Source organism: Agelaius phoeniceus, chromosome 4, assembly GCF_051311805.1.
Source record: "Agelaius phoeniceus isolate bAgePho1 chromosome 4, bAgePho1.hap1, whole genome shotgun sequence".
NCBI classification, from domain to species: domain Eukaryota; kingdom Metazoa; phylum Chordata; class Aves; order Passeriformes; family Icteridae; genus Agelaius; species Agelaius phoeniceus.
This window is the reverse complement of record NC_135268.1, coordinates 38,001,789-38,021,158: the sequence shown is the minus strand read 5'-3', so window position 1 is coordinate 38,021,158 and position 19,370 is coordinate 38,001,789. Positions and strand designations below refer to the sequence as shown.

General features: G+C 39.3%; 1 protein-coding gene across 6 annotated transcripts in view; it reads right to left on the bottom strand.

The window, feature by feature from the left end:
- Positions 1-2,880: 2,880 nt before the first annotated feature.
- Positions 2,881-19,370, bottom strand: part of GALNTL6 (polypeptide N-acetylgalactosaminyltransferase like 6) — a 539,467-nt gene continuing 522,977 nt past the window's right edge. For all 6 annotated transcript variants that reach the window (XM_077177323.1, XM_077177322.1, XM_077177325.1 and 3 more), the window contains 2 exons: positions 17,930-18,079; positions 2,881-12,144 (listed from right to left, as the gene is read on the bottom strand). In XM_077177323.1, the coding sequence (XP_077033438.1) occupies positions 11,977-12,144; positions 17,930-18,079 (318 nt within the window). In that variant the 3' untranslated portion in view covers positions 2,881-11,976. The remainder of the gene's footprint in view (positions 12,145-17,929; positions 18,080-19,370) is intronic.

The following is a 19,370-nucleotide window of genomic DNA, read 5'->3' as shown; positions in this document are numbered from 1 at the left end:
TGTGGGACTGATGAGGAGCTGGCAGTTCCAGCCCCTGATTGCAGTCTCCTGTGCTGGTGGTGCCTGCATGGACCCTCCTGGGTCACCTGAAGCATGTGGGGTGGCTTTGGGAGGCACTTCAGGGGGATGCCCATGATGGCTGGTTTCCTGCTCTCCATCAGAGTTCTGGGAAGCACCGAGGAGATGACAATAACCAAGTAATCCAGACAAAGTGCACATCTTCTCCTCTAGTTCAGGCAGTTGCTACAGAGCCAACCTCTCTGGCAAAGGGCTGTGAGGGATTAGTCTGCAGGTGCTACTAGAAGGGGGTTAGTCCCCCCTTGCTGAACTTTCTGAACTCTTCTCACTTCTCTGACTGTTAGGAGACACTATCCGTCTACTTACCAGTTTTGCTTCTCCCTGCCAGAATAAAAGTTTACCCTGGCGTTTCCTTGAAGTAGAAGCTTATCAGTTCTAAATCAGGAGGCATGTTTAATTAAAACAGTGGTGAATGTCACTTGAGAATCACTTAGGCAGAAGAAAAAAACACTTAAAAACCCCTGTGTTTTTCCCCCTCATATTAAAAGAAAAAAAAAAAGAGCTAATTAGAGCAATCATCCAAATACAAACATGCCACCAGACACCCTCTTTTGCATCTACTCACCAAGGCTTCCAGCTGAAGAAGTCACTACAATTTCCCTTCAAAAATCAGAGGGCAGATACTGGTGCTGACCAGGAGTGCAGACACATCTCCTTCCCATCTGGCTGGGGCAGCATGTTGTCCAGACCTCAAAGCAATTCCCATCGTGCAGACAGGCAGCACCAACTGGTGCAGGGAATGAGCAGTCAGAGAAGCAGGGATGTAAGCACCACCACTGAGCAGCTAATGTTCAGAGCTATTGCCCAAGCTGGTGGTGCACAGGCTTTTCCTGATGGGAGTTCAAGGGCAGCTGCCCTATGCAAGCCCTAAGGTGGAGCTGTGTCTGTAGGCTGAGATCTTGTCCCTGACCTCCTCAGTCAGAGAGCCCTGCTACCTCTGCAAGGAGCTGCCCAGGCACCAGGATCTCAAAGTGCTCTCACTCTTCCTCATCCACAGGCATTGCAGCGGAAGGAGGGAGGCCAGGAGGTAGGAGCCAGGCTTGGATTCTCTCCTTCTTGACTAGCAGGAACACACAACAGCATCTCAGCTTGGAAGTGAGAATCAAAGAAGAAACCAGTCTCCTGTCTCTCTTCCCAAGCTGAGAAGCTGCATTTGGAGTCGATAAACATGCTCCAGTAACTCTTCTCTCACATTCTTGCAGCCAGGGACAGGACATTCATTTCAATGCAAGATGCAATACCTCCTCCTTTCTCTTCTCCCTGCAACAAGTCTTATTACTCTCCTAATACACCCATACCTGCAAGAGCTCTTTAAAGCTTTTTCCTTGAAGGTTTGCACCTGATGTTATCAAAGGTAATTAGATAATTGACACACAATTCATAGAAGGCTCTCTGGTTTCTTTATACATGCTATTTTCCTTGGGCTGTGAACTTTAAATGATGCAAATGAGAAAATTCTCTGTTGTTTTAAAGCTTTAACTTTAGGCTATATTAAAACCAATGCCTAATTGATCTTGATGTATCTAAACCACTTTATTATTCTCTTAGTAATAATTCTTCTCTGTTCCTAGTTGTTCTCTTGCCAAGGGTTGTGCCTGTAATGTTAATGACTCCAGTCTCTTTAGGGACTTGATGGAAGTTTTTGTTATTTGTCAAAGCCCCCTGACTTACAATTTGTTTTGTTGTTGTAATTACTGTTACAGTGGGAAGATGTTTACCAAATATCTTCAATAGTTTCTTCAATAGAACTGCCTGTAAGAAATTAATCCCAAACAGTTTAAGTGGAAAGGTTAGGTAGAAAATCACAATGTTTTCCCCGGATTGGGCTGTCTTCAGTTTGCATCTGACTACAGTATCCTTTAAGCTCTCTAGAGAAGGAGGAGTCACATTTTCAACGAATGCTTATAGTTCTCTTAGTTTTGCTAGTTTTGATGTTCAGAGGTCTTTGGAAGCAATGTTCACTTTAACTGCTCCCTCAGAAACAAATAAAAATTAGATTGTGTCCACTTATCACAACTCTGACTCATGCAGTAGATGGCAGGGATGGATTTAATCAATGATTTTTGATTAGAAGGTTTTAGGATAGATGTACAGCACTGAAAAACTGAAGTTTATGGGTATGCATAAAATTAAATTATAGGACTTAAAGAGATGCAAATTAAAAAAAAAAGAAAGATAATTCCTTTAAAGATAAATAATATGTAATAATCAACTCTTTCTTCTTTAGTCTTTGAAGATGATTGACTAATACTGTTTTCTATATGATTCAAACTTTTGCAGTTAATCCTCTTTATGAAGATTATGTATTTTATTTTATGTCTTATCAGTTGTAGGTACAAGGACTAGTGGTCCTGGGAATTTCTAGGGATTTTTTTGTTGTTCTTTGTTGGTAGGTTTTTTTTTGGTGTGGAAGCGGGACAAATAAATCTTGACTTACATGACTTTTTACTGGAATCAAGTCCTCAAAAACTTCTTCAATGCTTCCTTACTTGTCACTTGAGGACTATTATGTGTATACAACTGTTTTGTCCTCACTTGTTTATTTCTCTTATTTAGGTGGCATTTCAAGACATGATTTACAGTATTGCCAGAGCTAACAGCGCTCGTTGTTAAAGGAGATGACTTTGTTTTCTCTTTCTGCTGATATTACACAGCTGGCATGGCCGGTGTTGCAGGAATGGGAGCAGCAATATGTCCCTGGGCAGCCCTGCAGCTGGCTGGGCTTGTCCGGTTCTTCACCCACCCAACAGAGCAGCTTATTTTAGCAGCAGCAGATGTACAACAAACTGAAAAATTTATGCTGTAGCTTCTGAGAGGTATTTATTCATTCAGATCATGGTCATTTTTTTGAAACTGCTGTTCAGCAATCTTTTACTCTGTGTCCTGCAATGTAATACATCCAAATATAAAATAGAACAGGTGTACAATTTTTATTCCATAGTTCAGGTTCTTAATTACAGTCCAGAAATTTACAGGCATGTGCTCTCTGTAAATCCTTTAAGCATGTCCTGAAAACATTATTTTAATGCATAAAAGTTGGTCAGTTTCTACAGCTGTTGTTTAATAACATCTAAGCCAACTATCTCAGACTAGTCAGCACAGAAGTGTATGTTTTCATTTTACTTATTATAATATATATTACTAATTGTAGTCTATTGTATAATACTTCAAATGCACACATCTGAAAATATTTCCCCCATTTTTTTAGAGAGCTATATTTTTCCTAAATCACAACAACCAAATATTTTGATCTTGTTTCACAGAAAATTAGACAACTCCATCTTACTTTAATTGATCTCTACTATAGCTAGCTGCCTATCAGCCCAGCTCATTTCTGTCTGTTTTGCCTACTGGGACATTGGTCAGTGGTTACACAAAGTTGTCTCCAGTTCTTCTTGGCCCTTTATATATAGTTTATAATAGTTGAATTGCCAGGAAATGTTTTGTCCTGAATGTTGTTTAACAGCAAGTGAAGGCTGTAATTCCAGACTCTCAGAAAAGTGAGAGAAATGGATATTTTGCAGGATACCTGCAGGAAAGTGTGTTTATTCACAGAGATGCCTGGAAAACACTCTGACCATCAGAAAGACTAGTTGATAAGTAGAAGCATCTCAGAGGCTCAGAAGGGACCATATATTTCTCTTTTGATACCTAGCACTTGTTAACTCTGTGTGTGTGTGTGGACTGGACTGCTGTGAGGTGTTGAGAGATATGCAATGAACCACATTACCTGGAGAGCTGGGCAATATCAACCAGCAGAGTTTGAGGTGGAAAACTGCTGGTGAGGCCAAAGTTGGAAGAAATGTATCCCTTGCTAGGATAACAACTGTGCAGAATAATCTCCAACTCCAAAGAAAAAGTTTATATAGCCACGCTGCAGATTTGTATGAAAAACTGGCAGCAGAGGCCTGATGCATTACTATCCTTCCAGGTGTAGATTACCAAGATATATTTTGATGTAGAGCAGTAACTGCAATTTGGAGGCCGATATGACAGGAATAAAAGAAAACAAACTTCAGAATCATAGAATCATAGAGTGGTTTGGGTTGAAAGGGACCTCAAAGATCAACTCATTCCAACTCCCCTGCTGTGGCCAGGGACACCTTCCATTAGACCAGGTTGTTCAAAGCCTCACTCAACCTGGCCTTCAACATTTTCAGGGTTGGGGCAACCACAACTTCTCTGGGCAACCGATTCCAGTACCCACTATCCTCAAAGTAAAAAATTTAGCTCTCTCTTTTCCAGGCTGGACAATCCCAATTTTCTCAGCCCTTCCTCTAATTAACTTGGTGATCCTGCTCTGCACTTGCTCAAACAGGCCCATGTCCTTCCTGGGTCCCCAGGGCTGGATGCAGCACTGCAGGTGGGGTCTCACCAGAGCAGAGGAGCAGAATCCCCTCCCTTGCCCTGCTGACCATGCTGCTTTAGGTGCAGCCCAGGACATGTTTGACTTTCTGGGCTGTGAGGACAGATCATGTTCATTTAGGGGGTCTTTTTTTTTATTTTGTATGAAACTCCCATTCCTTGGCTGACAATCCTTTGGACAGTTCCTTTGTACAGACTTTACACTGGTACTCTGGTTTCCTAGGAACTTGTTTAGTGAAAGGGCAGGGTATAACTTTAATCCATATGTTCTGGTTGCAAATAAACCCTGGTGGTGCATAAAGACATACAGGACACCGGTGAAAGGATTCTCTTCTAGTAGGAAGGAAAAGGTGATGTTTTACTGCCATCTCTGCAGCTGTTACTTTGATAATGGGAATCATTACAGATATTGATTTTCCTGACATGCTGAGGAATAAACTAGAGTCCTGTACAGCTGTAAGCAAAAGGCTGCTGCACATTGGACAATCTCTTTTTGTAAATAAGGCCCCTCTGACACTCTGCAGCTTGACTAGAGGTTAACCTGTATCATGCACTCGTCACAGATTACACATCCACTTCAGATTTGGAATAATGCCTTCAGTTAAAGTTGTCATATCCCCTTGGTGGTTTATTAAAAAAAAAAAAAAGTTTAAAAAATAATTCTACTCAGTTTCCTGCATCGCTATTAGCTCAACCAGGGATAATCAAAAGTTAAAAATTTGAAGTCAAGAAGTTCAGCTGCTTCTAAACATCTGTACAAAGTATATCCACCGAATAAGATGCTTCCTGCTCTTACATCCTCCCCTCTCTGGGCAACACTGAATTTTGAAAATGAATGAAAAGTAGATCACCAGTGCAATTTCTTTTCCCTCAAAGATATTTGTCTGTCTGTGCTATGAGCTATAACTCTTCCACAGACAAAATCTGTAGTGAGACTGGCCCATAATGACAGAACTTCTCCTCAGGTGCCTTCCTCCTCCCCATCCCTCTGCAAGAACAAGCCAGGTACCCCAAGGCGGAAGGGCTTGAGGCTCTGCCAAGTCAAGATCAAAGCAGCTTTAGTCACTCTTATCTTGAGAAAGGGATCTGCAACAGCAGAAACACCTTTGGCACAGACCAGAAAGGTGGGAAGAAAGAGGACCAGGATTCTGGCAGACAGCAAGTCAGCAGAAGGGAAGAAACACAAAATAGAAAAAAAAATCCATACAAAAACTGAAATGCATAAAAGAGGTGAATGCTGCAAGGAGCCATGAAGGCAGAGCCACAACATTCTTTGTTTTTAAGAGCTGTATGTGATGTCCAAAGAGAAACACTTGTTATCTTGATCTGCAAAGGGAGTAGGCAGAGCTACTTCATACTGATCCAAGTTGACATTTCCTAGGAAAATTTAGATAAAGATTCTTCTTCTTTCAAAAAAGCCTGAGATAGAGAGAAATATTAAACTGAGGTAAAAAAGTGGACCATAATATTCTGCTTCTACATACTATCTAAAAAGTAGCCTCAGGAACACACACACACATACCTTTAGTGGAAAACTCAGAACAAACTGAGGGTCCATCAAAGCTTTTCTCTTTTGTGATCACGTATTTCACAATCAATACAATTCAGATTAGGCAGTTCTCCTTATTCTAAATTTAGGTCCTTGCAAAAGGGCTTGATTGCCTCTCAGTTCCCAAATATTTGTGATGGAAGTAAAAATGTAAGCCCTGCTATGAAGAGGTATCCAAAATTATTGGTGGCTGACCCTTGTAGGTCATACGTCCTTCATATACAGAATTAAACCTGATTCCTACTTTTTCCCTTTCACCACCTATTTCCTCCTTCCTCTCTCAATTAAACTGCCATCTCCTAATCTCACCATTTGGCCTTTCACCTCCTTGAAAGCTCACAATTCTTGATCTTCTTAATCTAGGATCATTACCATCAATCACTCCTTCAGGCAAGTGAAATCTTTTTTTCACAGAGGGATGCCAGAGGCCTACAGATCTTTTGGGTCGATAATATTGTTTTAGTTCTGGTGTCAGTTGGTTTTTGACTAAACTGTGCCTAGTGCTATCTTTTGCTGATTAGATGCTCCGGAGTGATCAGCAGAAATTTGCTTGGACGGTGGTTCCTTCCAGGTTGAGTCATTTAGTGGGGAGATCAAGGATTAACTTAATTAAATCAACTACTACTTTCACAGTGTTAGGGATCCTGCTAAGATTAATGAGGACTAAGGTTAATGAGGACCAAGTTTTCCTTTCCTATGTCTTAGTATCTTTAAGATAATACCACTCACCAGACTTGCCTCACTGCAGCTCCCCTCACATCCTGTACGCTGTCCATTATACATATATTTCAATGTCTTATCCATTTGCTTCTCTGAAATGGATCATTCTGAGTTTTCCTACATCTTTTACTGAGTACAAGCTTTTCTGCTGGCCCATTTTGCAAGGCTCCTTCTCATTCATCTATTCCCTGAAGCACCAACCCAAGTGGTTGCACAAAATACACAAATTTCTCTTTGTGTATAATTAACCTACTGGACAGTGCTGTGGTAAACACACATTTAGATAAACACAAATTATTATTGTTTTAACCCATGTCCTCTTTGCTTCCCTGCTGTCTGCACTGTTCTCATAGGGCCCACTGAAGCACCTACTGCACTGCCAGGTTCTGTAAAAAAGAAAAAAATACTAAGATAACAAACCTTAGAAACAAGAAAAATCTCAAGGCATACCAGATTGCAATGTTTGAATGCAATTTTTTCAGAAGCTCTTCCTGGATTTTTTCTCCTCTGGCACCGTGATGCTAGTAACAAATGCTAGTAACACCAGTTTCAGAAGTCCTGTCCCAAGAGTAGTACCACTGATGTGACTGATACACTGAAAGAACAGAAAACAACTTCACAGAGCAAATGTATTTTCTGAATGCTGCTGAAGCTTTGGAAATGTGATGCATTTATCTGAGTTTCTCTAGCTAAACTTTCTCATTATTTGTTTTTACATATGTTTCTTACCTTTTAGAGATTTTTTCATATGTTCAGATTTTCTTAAATCCAGTGTATAAATCCAGCATAATTCAGAATTATAACAAGGAAATATGAGGAGAGAAATATTTCAGGAGACCTAAGAACAGATTTGTGTATTACATGTGTTTAAAAAAAAAAACAAACTGTCAGCAACTAACCACACAAATTCACTACATTTTTAAAATTACAAATCTAAAATAGAAAGCACTACACACTAAAGATTTAATAACTCTATTACTTATTAATCTAAAATTTTCCAGTCGAAAGATACTATCTTAGCAAACATTTAGCAAAGTCCCTTGGTACACTAGACATAATTGGTCTAATAATTTTTCTTTGGGTTTTTATGTTACCTTTTGGTTTACATTTCCTAATTTTTAAAGGCTTTTCAAAACTTTCAGAAAGTGCAAGATCCTGAAAATTTTATGTAAAAGCATTCTTGGATCCTTGTGCTTTTTTTTAGGAGAATATGGAACATATTTGGGAGGGGGTTAAACAAAGGAATAAATGCACATTATAATACTAATACCAGCTATAAAAATGTTACTCCTGATCACCTTGTGTTGTTTTCAAGGGCTTTGAAATTATTTCCCTAACGAATCTTGATGGATTAAAAAAGAAAAATAAAACGATTAATAAAACCATATATGCTGTGTTCTCTTGAAATGCACTGGCTTATCAGCATTACAGATGCTCTTTAAATAGCAAATGGATGCATCCCTGGTGTCAGCCACACTGAAAGCTTGCCAGTACTGCCTTCCTAAAGTGCTCCATCTCCAATCCATCCAGGTAGGCTAAAAGAGTCTCTCTCACCTAGTCCCTTGCAGAAGTTATCAGTCAAAATGCAAATGAGTTGTGATTATGACTTTTTTTTAAAACAAAGGTAACATCCATTCCTGCAGAACTGCCACCTATTTAATCAATTTGGTCAAGCTATTTGGACACATTTCTTCTATGTGGCATAAGATTTCCCTAAGGTCACTGGAGACATTGATGCCTGGTAAATTGCCAGTAATCAAAGGTTGTTAAGTGCTTGTCAGCTTCCTTTCAAGCTAAGTCTATCTTTATCATGAGGCAGACTTATTTCAGCAGCTAGAGACCATTTATTCATAAATGGATCACACTCAGGAATAATGCATTATATCATTAAAATATCCATACTGCTGCAGAAACATTTGTTCTAAAGCAATCTCATTTTTCTGAAATAACACTGTGGCCAATGAAAGTGAAATCTTGTCATGTCTCTGCAGCAAGGCTACTCTCCCACACATGAAAGGCTTTGTTTCCCAGCTCCTCCTCTCTCCTTTGAGCCCTGTCCCCCAGGGCCTCTGTTTAGCTTAGATTCTGGAATATATGCAGGAAAAGAAATGTTATTTTAGAGTTTTAGTTGCACTTGGAGTTTACTTCAGTTTCTCCAGATGCTCTCTCCAGTTATAGTACTTTGCTGGCCACAAAAAAAAAGGCCAGTTAACCTTAAATGGAAAACATTTAGGGGAGATGGTGATGAACTCTCTTAAGGATACAAAGATCTTCTTTTCAGACATCTTGATTAAAACCATAAAATAATAAATTGAAAAAAACTGAACAAGTCATTAATTGGGGAAATCAGTATAGCTCCACTGAAATGATGAGCCCACATTACTTAATTCCACCTGTGCACTACATTTAAAATATGTTCAGGACTACCTGGTACTAAAAAAAAATAAATCTGTGAAGAAATTTCATAGTCTTTTGAAAAAACGTGTCAGAGTTAAATGCTCCTGGAGAATTATCAGAAGAAGATACATCTATCCAAGCTATCAAATTGTTCATAAGTTTATTGGCAGGAAAAGATATGGTTGCAGGAAGAATTAAAGAATTTCTGAATGGTAAATTAGTAATGAAATACTCTTATCAGTGGAAACCTTTGGAGAACACCCAAGACAGACTTGAACTGAAAGGTAGCGATGATCATTTATTATTAATAAAACTTTTGCTGAAGGAGTCCTGTGCAAGGACTGTTCTCTTTCCCCACAATATCTGACCGGCAGTCATATGGATTGCTTTTTGACAAAGACTGCTAGAGTTTACCATTTGTGATCAGCTACAAGTAAGTGGAAGGCTTCCTTTGGCAGTGTAAGGTGCTGTGCAATATGACTCAAGGGCTGTAAAAGGCATAGATTTTCTTTGCCCTAAGAGCAGCCTGGTTCCCATCAGACATCTCAAAATCAGACCACTGAGATGCAGTCAGACACTGAACGATACAACCCTACCAATCTGTTTTCCTTTAGCAATCCTCCTTTGCCTCTCTATTTTGGGCATACAGTGCTGCTTCCAGGACTGACAGTTTGGGGCCAGTTACAATCAGCAGCTTGAGGGCTGCATTTATATTTGAGGCAGCCATCTTCTTCTTTTCCCAAACCCTCTTTCCTCATGATAAGGCTGCAAATAAATGATGCTGTGAGCACTGCATCTGGGAAAGCTGAGAGTTTGCAGAGGCTAGGCTGGTTCTGTGTACTGACAGATAAACAAACCTGAAGTATCCTCATACCAGAACCTTACTACTTCTGTTCCTGAGCACACCATATCTTCAAATTAAATTTAAACAATACCTAAACAAACTCACTTATTCTAAAATCATAAAACAACAACTCTGTGGACACATACCTTTAAATTATTTGAAAGATCTTTTCAATAACTTGCAGCAATTGCTTAATATATTGGAAATTTCACAATTTCCCCAGTGCACACATCCTGAATGCTACAGGACCTCATTCCCCTCTTAAAACTTTCATATGACCTGCAACTACAAGATGCTGCCATAAAATAGCACACTGGTACTAGAACCATCCTCTGGATGAAATCAATGCTCTTTGTGCATAAACACAGCTTAAGGAGAAATAAACAAAACACAGCCACTGCACTCCCTTAAAACAGGGTAGATTGCACACCAGTATTTTGGTTAGTCAGCCACCTCGCCAGCAATCAAAATAAGCAACTTAATTACAAATGTTATTTTTGGAACCTGAAAGGAGTTACAGCACAGAGGACGTCATCTATCTGCATTTATGGTGCTTTCATTTGTAAATTCATCTTTCAAGCAAAAGCCACATATTTACTTGATATAAATTTACACTCACTCTTACCTTGAACAGTCTCAAACTTATCAGTCACATTCCACACATCAGCACGAACTGAGAAGAACCATTGACACCCTTCCTAAAGTGTTTTAGAGGCCTCTCTCTCTCCAACAGGGTGATAGGTTTGAGGGACCCATCATAATCATCAGTGTGATGGAAGTTTGTGTTACCCTGAATGGTGCCTGTGCCTAAAGTACCAAAATATTGTAATGTGTGACTTGCTTTAACTTCTTGTTTCCTCCCTCATGACATGTACAATACCATTCACTTGCTCACTGTGGAAAGTTCACATGATTTCCATCACAGATTTCAAAAACTCCAAAACCACCCAACTGATATTTCCTGTCAATTTTCTCTCCACTCCTCTGTGTCAGGAGCAGTGCAAGATCTTTTAAGCTGCACTGCGGGGAGTCAACATGCTCTTAGGTGATGGCAGCATACCAGTATTAATTTGACTAACCTAGTTCAGCATGCAGTATGCAATTATTTCCCACTCTCCTCCTGATTTCTCCCCAGCCTATTTTCATTTTAATTTATATGTTGGTAAAGATTCTACTTTAAAAAAAGACAGATAGTCCACAAGCCTTCCATTATGCTGCAGCTGCTGCTGTTACACTTGTCACTAAAAAAAAATCTCACCTTGTGTGACAATGGGATTTGAATCACAATTGCTAAATATATCATATATATAAATTTGATTGCTTTGCTTTATTTTTCCTGAAGGGGAAAAATGTGAGGGAAAAACCATACAGTTCATTTCATGCTTCACTACAGTGTAATTCTAGACCCTAAGATTTCGACCATTCCTATTTTGGTAATGAATGGAACGCAAAAGGGAGGTATTTAAAATTAATTGCAGCAGTTCTGAGGGTTAAACCTGCTTAACCCAACCTTTTATTAAGAGAATGTCAACAGAGCATATATCTTGTCTAGGGAGTGCTGGGACATCATTATTCTTCTACCAGCATGTTTAATTCTAAAACCTGGGATTTCTTCAGGTTCCTGTTGGCGTCATGCACACCATAAACCCATCCCAAATCATAGCATCTGTTCTGAGCTACTCACTACAGCAGGATTTGACCTGAGAAACTCTAGAGTTTTGTTTTACTTTATTAACTTGGAGTACTTTTAAACAGTTTTTAAACAAAGTTTTTCCCTTGACCAGCAAGGGAATTTTCAGCCTTAAGTTCTCAGCAGCATCCAGTGAGGCTCTTGGCCAAGTTCTCCAGATACTGTATATCCACAAGGACAGCCTGCTGGCTCTTGCTGTGGCATTTTCTTAATCCTCAGAACAGATTTCCTGGATCTAGGAAATTTAATTCCTGACTCCTTTGACCCAGATGCTGGCAAAAATGTAGTCTGCAGTCTGTACGTAAATATGTGTGTTCAATTTTTTTTTTCCTTCTAGGAACTGGCCTTGCTGTTAAATTTTTCTAAAACAGTCATATTAATATGTTCAAAAATCCACTGTTGAGTTTCAGATAAAGGATCACATCTGTTCATGAAAATCTTCTTCTCAGCTGGGTTGCAATCTATGCAGCTGCTGCTTACCGGATGGAACAAAGTTTTGTCCTACAGGAATGAAAAAAAATAGAATTAAGTAGCAAATGCCAAATCATTGGAAGTGTTCTAATTTTACAGAACATGGATTAAGAGAGCCCTGTTTGAAATGATTTTTTGGTCTCTGTGCAGTAACCTTGTGTAATAACAACAGCTATTATTAGAATTAGAAAGCTGTAGAGAATGGAATTTCCTTCCCTTGGGCTATTATCCTTTATGAAAATGGGGATTCAAGAAAGAGGGAGATATCATCTGGTCTTTGACTAACAACTGCATAATATAATGAAAAAACAGAATGTCTTTTAATATCTTTGCATACCACATATTTGCTTGAAGCCCATTTAAATGTCTGAACCTGAAAAATTGATTTGTTTGGGGCTTTTTTTGAGAAATCTTGCTCTTGACAGGGTTGTGTTTCTTGGCAGGGGGAGATGTAAAATCTTCAACTTGCTGAAGTCTTTAAAAATGAATTATTAACTGAAGTGGTGGACAGATGGACACAGGATTGATGTTCTCATCCCATTCAATGCCTGTGGCCTTGCTAAGACCAGCCACTGAAATACGCTCTCTCCCCTAATAAGATGGAAATCCTAACACTGATTTAGCTCCATATGGAGATTTTGTGAGGGCAGGCATGGATTAAGTTGCTTAAAAAAGCATATTTATGATGATTAGTTTTATTAATTTTACTTCACAAAACTGGAGCGAATAGTAAGTAACCTGATGTGAATCTTCGTGAAAGCAGTCAGTTGAGCAGGTGGTGAGTTAGGTAGTTTCAATATACTTAGTTGATGTAGGCAAGTGTTTTTAGAAAGACAGATGTGGGAGTCATTAGATGGTTTGAAAGTTTCCAGGGACTATACTGCATCTGTTGAAATAAATTTCAGATTACACTTGGTAAACCACATTCAGGCTTTTCCCCTCCATGTCAATGATTGCCCTGACACTATTTTAATACTAATCCAGGATGTGCCTGCTTGCCCAGTTTGTGATAGGAAAAAAATCTATTTGTCAAATTGCAATTAATTAAAAACTGACACAAGTACTCTGGGTGCAAGCAACAATCATAGAAACTTATCTTTAAAAATACTGCACATTTGAAAAAAAAAAAAAACCAACAAAAAAAAGTACGACAACAAATAGAAACAGCAGCTATTTAAAACCACTTCGAAAAATTAAGGTTTTTTTTTAATTTAGGAAAGATTAAGTTCACTGATTTGTGGTTTGTGAAAAAATGGTAAAGTACAATGCCTCTTTTTAAAATTAATATATGCAATAAAGAACCAAGTCAGAAGTACCTTGCGCTCTGGCTGAGGGGGATGGTGTTACATCTGCCTTTCCCACTGTTTTACTTTCAGCACTGGCCTTTCCCCAAAAGCAGTGGATGAATACACAGTCCCCCACCAGATTGAAATTCAGAGGCATGCCATCAAAGCTGACAGGACCAAACCAAATGAGTAGAGGCCTTTCTCTCATGTTCTGCAAGGAGAGCAGGCAGGATACTTCAGCTTGCAAGAAGGGGGTAACTGGACTGTGTACAAAAGACTACTGTGTCCCTGCTAGGATGAGGTGGGCCTGCAAGAACTGCCAGGCACCCCAGGGGGTGGTGCAGGCACCCATCTGCATCTTGCCAGCTCCTTCTGTACTAACAAGAGCTTGATGCAGTGGCACTGTCCAAAATCAGGACACAGTGACTGTGCCATGGCCAACCTGCCTGATGTGGGACCTTCAGGAAGGGGGCATATGGTTTTTCTTGCAGTATAGCTGGGCATGAGGGCCAGCCAATATATTAGGAAGTCAAAGTTGGAATGCTAGAAGTTTTAATAAGATAGCTGGTACAAGAAGAAAGGGAACAGCTTCAGCACAAAAAGCTTGCTATGAAAAACACTCCAGCCTTTCCAGAAAGCTGGCAGTCTTTCTTACAGAAATATCACAGGCAGGCAATTTTTGAGTGAAGCATTATTGCTGCTTTTATTTAGAGAGTCTGGTTATTAGGAAAGAAGAGTGTCTTTTAAGAATAGGGACAGAGTTACCACTCTGGAAAAACTTCTGGCTGACTTAGCAATATATAAAGGCCTATTAATTTATCATCTTAATTTCTCTTTACACCAATATTGAGAAACCACAAGCACTCTTGTGGAGACATTTCTAACAGCTGAAAACAGCAGAATGTTTTTTTTCCTTCTGCATGAAGGCAAGTCTGAAGATTATTTGCAGAAGGAGAAACTCCTCCATCGGATAATTGGTCTCGACAGTTCAGGGGGGTTGGCAATGACACACAGAGCCTTTCATTTCTTATAGGTCACTGCTGTAACTATGGCCAAAGTCAAGAGCAACTGGAAGTCATTATCAGCTGGTAGCTGTAGTAGTTTATCTGAAATCAGTTGGTAGCTCCAGTGCAGCTTCAGCAGGACTGAAGTCCATATGATAAAAGCCACTATCACTATGACATGTCTTTGTCTGTCTGAGGGAATAATCTACACACCTCCTGCATGGCAAGTGAACTGACTCTTACAGTTTGTCCCTGCAGCTGTCAGGAGACTGTGAGTAAACTCCTGTCTTCTGGGCACAGTTCTGATGCTGTCAGTCTAGCATCTATCATAATCACTAGGCTCAGGGTAGAATTACCATATAATGAAATTGATTTTGCACAATTGTTTCTTTTTAGAGACCTACTAAATCAGCCCTCTCTTGGATACTTCTGCTCTACAAATAGCAGTAGAGGGCCTGTGGCACATAAATTGAATCACACTTTATCAGAATCAGTGCACTACCTGTCAGGCTACCAGAACAATGCTACATTAAAAACCAGAGGCATATTCCTTCACTATGAGGGATAGAAATTTGTAGGCACTGCTCATCATTGGCTCTGGCATGCTTAGGAATATCAAGCAGAGTCAAAGAAATAGCTTTAGCTTGGGAAGCTAAAGCCATTCTCCCAAATATCTAGTAATTACAGGCCATTTACATTTATCTATCTAATATCTTACATTGCTCCAATATGGTGCCAATATTTTTTGTCCTGGCATTACTCACATTCCTCTATTTACAACCCACAGCAATGTTTGCAGTACTGCTTGGATTTATTCTGCTCCATTGCTTCTTACAGGGTTTTCTCAAAGGTATACTTGGCTGTAGACCAGTATTTCAGATTGGTCCTAAGAAAATTGATTACTTAATATTGCCGACTTACGAGACTTTCAAATAGCTGCCCAGATGTAGTTTAAGCAGTATGGGAATAAGAACAGTTTTTTGACACATGTTTATTAGTGGTAGTTTTGGCTTCATTCATCTGAAAAGAATGTGGTTTGCACGCTCTGAGACTGCACTGCAATGAGAAGCAAAGTGCACGTAATGGGGGTAGGCTGTAGATTTTTTCCAGAAGAGCACTCCTTATCCAAAGTAAAATATTAATGTATTCTACTTGCCACTAAAATATTTAAGCTGTTTTTATTCGCCAGGATCCAAAACCAGGTTGTTACGATTTCTATGCTATAAGAACATGGAATCTGAAAATAGTGCCTGGCTTCAAATAGCATTTGCAGCACCTTGTAATCATTTCACTGCTGTAAACTTTTATCAGTGGCTCAAGATGCAAATAATCATGAGACTCATCTTTAAATGAATAAAAACCTCTTATCTTCTAGTTTTATAGAAATAATATGAGAGCATGATAAGAAAGGCTTCATATTAGGTTTCTAGGCTTCTTATAAGACATTGACAAGCAAGGTCATTTCTCCTAAAGCATGAGAAGAATTCTTGGCAGGATGGATTCATGACCATTAGGAAGCTACAGCATCTATAAGTGGTGCAGAGAACAGAAGAGAGTGGCTGACCAGCTCTCTGTTTTTTAAAAGGAAATATTTCTTGCTTAACTACATTATTACTCTTATTTATTTAGGACGCAGATTCACTAGCAGACCATTCCCTAGGTAAAAGGCTCTAGCACAGTTTTTGTTTTGTAGGGGGGAAAACACTAGAAGTTCTGTTGTCAAGATGCTTTCAGAGCTGGAAAAGGATTATATCACATATAAGGTTTTTGGAGGTGTAGCTGTACTGCCAGAAATCTCTAATATAAATCTGCCCTTTACCTGAGGAAACAGATTACAGGAAACATTAAAAAATACTTACTGTGTAGCAAACTAAAACTAAGCTTAAAGAAAACCACATATATATAGTTCTATTATTCCAATGCAGTTTCTTAACTTGAAGGTTTATGCAAATTGACCAGCTTGCTGTCAGGTTGCGATTATGGTTAAGAATGTGTCAGTACTTCCATCATAACAAAACTTTGTGGTGTTTCTTGCTGAGATGGAAATGCCTGTCTTGCATTGAGAATTTTTATATGAGCCCTGTCAGCCTCCTGAAAATTAAAAATGAAGCTGTGCAGAGAATTTAATAAAACTTACACTGTGTATTTTTTCCAAATGTCATTTTTTCAGTACCTGCTATATTCTGTCCTCATCAAAGGTGATGAGCCTTACAGAGTGTAGCTCCAGACCTGCATTTTGTCTTATGAACTGGCTATATTGAGCAACAATGAAGTGCTAAGAATATGAAAGCTTTTTGATTTGCAGCTTGGGTAGGCAAAAAGATAAATTGTAAGGGTTTTGAAGCAAGAAGGGATTATTATGGCATTATAAAGTCAGACAGGCAGCAATACAACCACCACAATTTATATCCTCTAAATATCTGCCCCATACATTCTAACTTTCCTACAAGTAATACCTCAGCTTCAAAGAGATTACATTTCTGGAAAATCTTGTGATGGACCTCGATTTGCAACATAAATAAGGTAAAAAGGCACAGGCTAATAAGTAGGCACTCAGAAAAAAAACATCAGGAGAAACCTGTTTTTAGTGGATCTGAATTAGTTTTGTACTATATATATATTTAAGCTAGAAAACAGTATTGAGGTTTATCTGGCAAAGACCAACTCTTGGTTCTTTGGCCCCAGCTTAAACAAGGTGAAGGGCAAGGCACAATGGTCAAAGAAAACTGGAGCACCTGTGAGAGAAATCCCCAGCGCTTCAGAGAAATCCTTATTCTGAATGAAATACATAGATCATTAGTGAAATCTTTAATCAAGACAACTTGCTGATAAACTATTAAAAAACCCTAACAACAACAACAGCAACAACAACAAATCAGTAGCATTACCAGGACTTTTTACCACAATTGAAACTCTGACAGTTTCTAGCTTGACCTCCTGTTTTCAGTGATTTATAAAAATGGGCTAAAATTCAGCAGATCAAAATAGTTTCTAAGCTGCTTATCTTTAGTTTATAAACTCCTGCCTCCTTTGGGCTTACAGCCGTGCTTTTAATGTTGGGTGGGTTTTTGTTTTTGTTGGGGTTTTTTTGTTTGTTGGTTTGTTTTGGTTTTTTGAGGGAGATTTTCCTGCCACTTATAATCTTTAAAATGTAGTAAAGAACATTTAACTCATGAGCAGCATGTCTTGCTGCTGTCACATTGGATGAAAATATTTCCAACAGTGCCTCTGTTAAAATGACACAAGCATCTTGAAGCGCCAGAATGGTAAAACACCTTTCAGGGAACAGATCCAATACAGACACCCTCCAAGCTGGATCAGATCCATTTTCATTTAAATTTGACCTAAATATCTGAATGCTCAAAAGGAACATGAATATGTTTACAGAGATTACCACAAAATTGGAATAGGATGTGGTGGATTTTAAAACAGAACTGCTTTTCGACGGGAAAGCACAAGCCTGTGCTAAACTGAATACAGGCTCAAGACAATCTGAACCTCTGAGAAGCCCACAGTGACTCTGACCTTCCTATAGCTCCAGTGCTGGTTTCCCTTCATCCCGTGACAGTCATACAGTGTGACAGGGCTACTGTGCGAGACGGCATCGAAGCAGAACTTCCTGGTGTGAAGTGGCTCCCCAGGGCGGATGTCTTCTCTCCAACCAAAGGTGAAGAGCTGGGAAAACAACCAGGCAATACAATCATGTATTATTATTGAAAAATGTTAATTTCATCCAAGCTTAATGCAGGATGCCCTTTTTTGCACACCCCAGATGCTGGTTAAATAGGTCCTGCCTGTGTACGATTCAGTGATGCCAACTGCCTTAATTAAAGTGCATCAGTGGCCATGTAGAACATATCCCAGGAAGACACAATCCCAATGTCAGGGAAGGAAGAAATCTCCAGTGACACAGTACTGCAGAGGAGAGGGGATATGCTGCATTAAAGCCTTCAGTTACTCCAGTTAAAGCAGCACCTGTATGCACCAGGATTTCAGCTCCCTAGGACTCAGAAATCTGCTGCCAGTGATGTTCCTTTAGCCCTCATTTGAGTCTGAACAAGCTGCCCAGAGAGATTTTCCCATCACAGCCTCTCTCCTGTGTTTAATGAGCAGTTTCCTTCTGTTTATAAGGGACACTGTTACCATAGCTTCTCTCAACTGTCTTTTTCCCCCAAACAACACATGTTAAATGATCTTCATCTTTCTACTTTGAAACCTGTGAGCTACAGGCAGCTTGTCAAAGCCCTTTTTCTCACTGCCTGAGAGGAGTCATGGAGGGTCACAGTTAATAGAGGAATCCTTCTCAATTAGACACCAGCTGTCTGAAGTGATGCTGTGACACTGCAGTCTTTCAATCATTAGATGAAGGTGACAGTTCTGACAGCATCAAATTTAAAGACGTGGAGTGCATTTTCCTTTCCATGGACCTAATCTTGCAGAAAAGAGGTGCAGGCTGTAAATTACTACCTAGAAGCTCTGTCAAGAGCTGTGAGGTTATTTTATTTTCTTTCTTTTTTTTCATTTTTTGAGTGAGTGCTATTCTTCATCTTTCTGCATGACTTTTGATTTACCATAGGAAAAAAAAAAAAAAAAGAAACTAACACTGAGAAAGTGAAGCTCTCTTTAAATGAGCAAACTTTGCTAGTAGAAACTGTTCAGCTGAGATGGTTCATGCGCAACTGCACGCAGGCTCATTATCCAGAGAAGCAGCTCCCCAGACTGAATTCAGACTGTCTCCAACACCTCATCTCAGCTTCCTTTTGGCCCTTATCTAGCACCCTGCTCCTCCAGTGTGTACATTCCCTGATAGAAGCAGCTATAAACTGAAGCTTAATAAATATCATGTGGGTCTGATCCTGAACAATTCTGTAGTGGTTCCCAGGTTTCAACCTTTTCATTGCTATAGTGATCTTCTTTCCATAGTCTTTCTAAAAGAAACACCTCTTAAAAATATCGCATCTTCAAT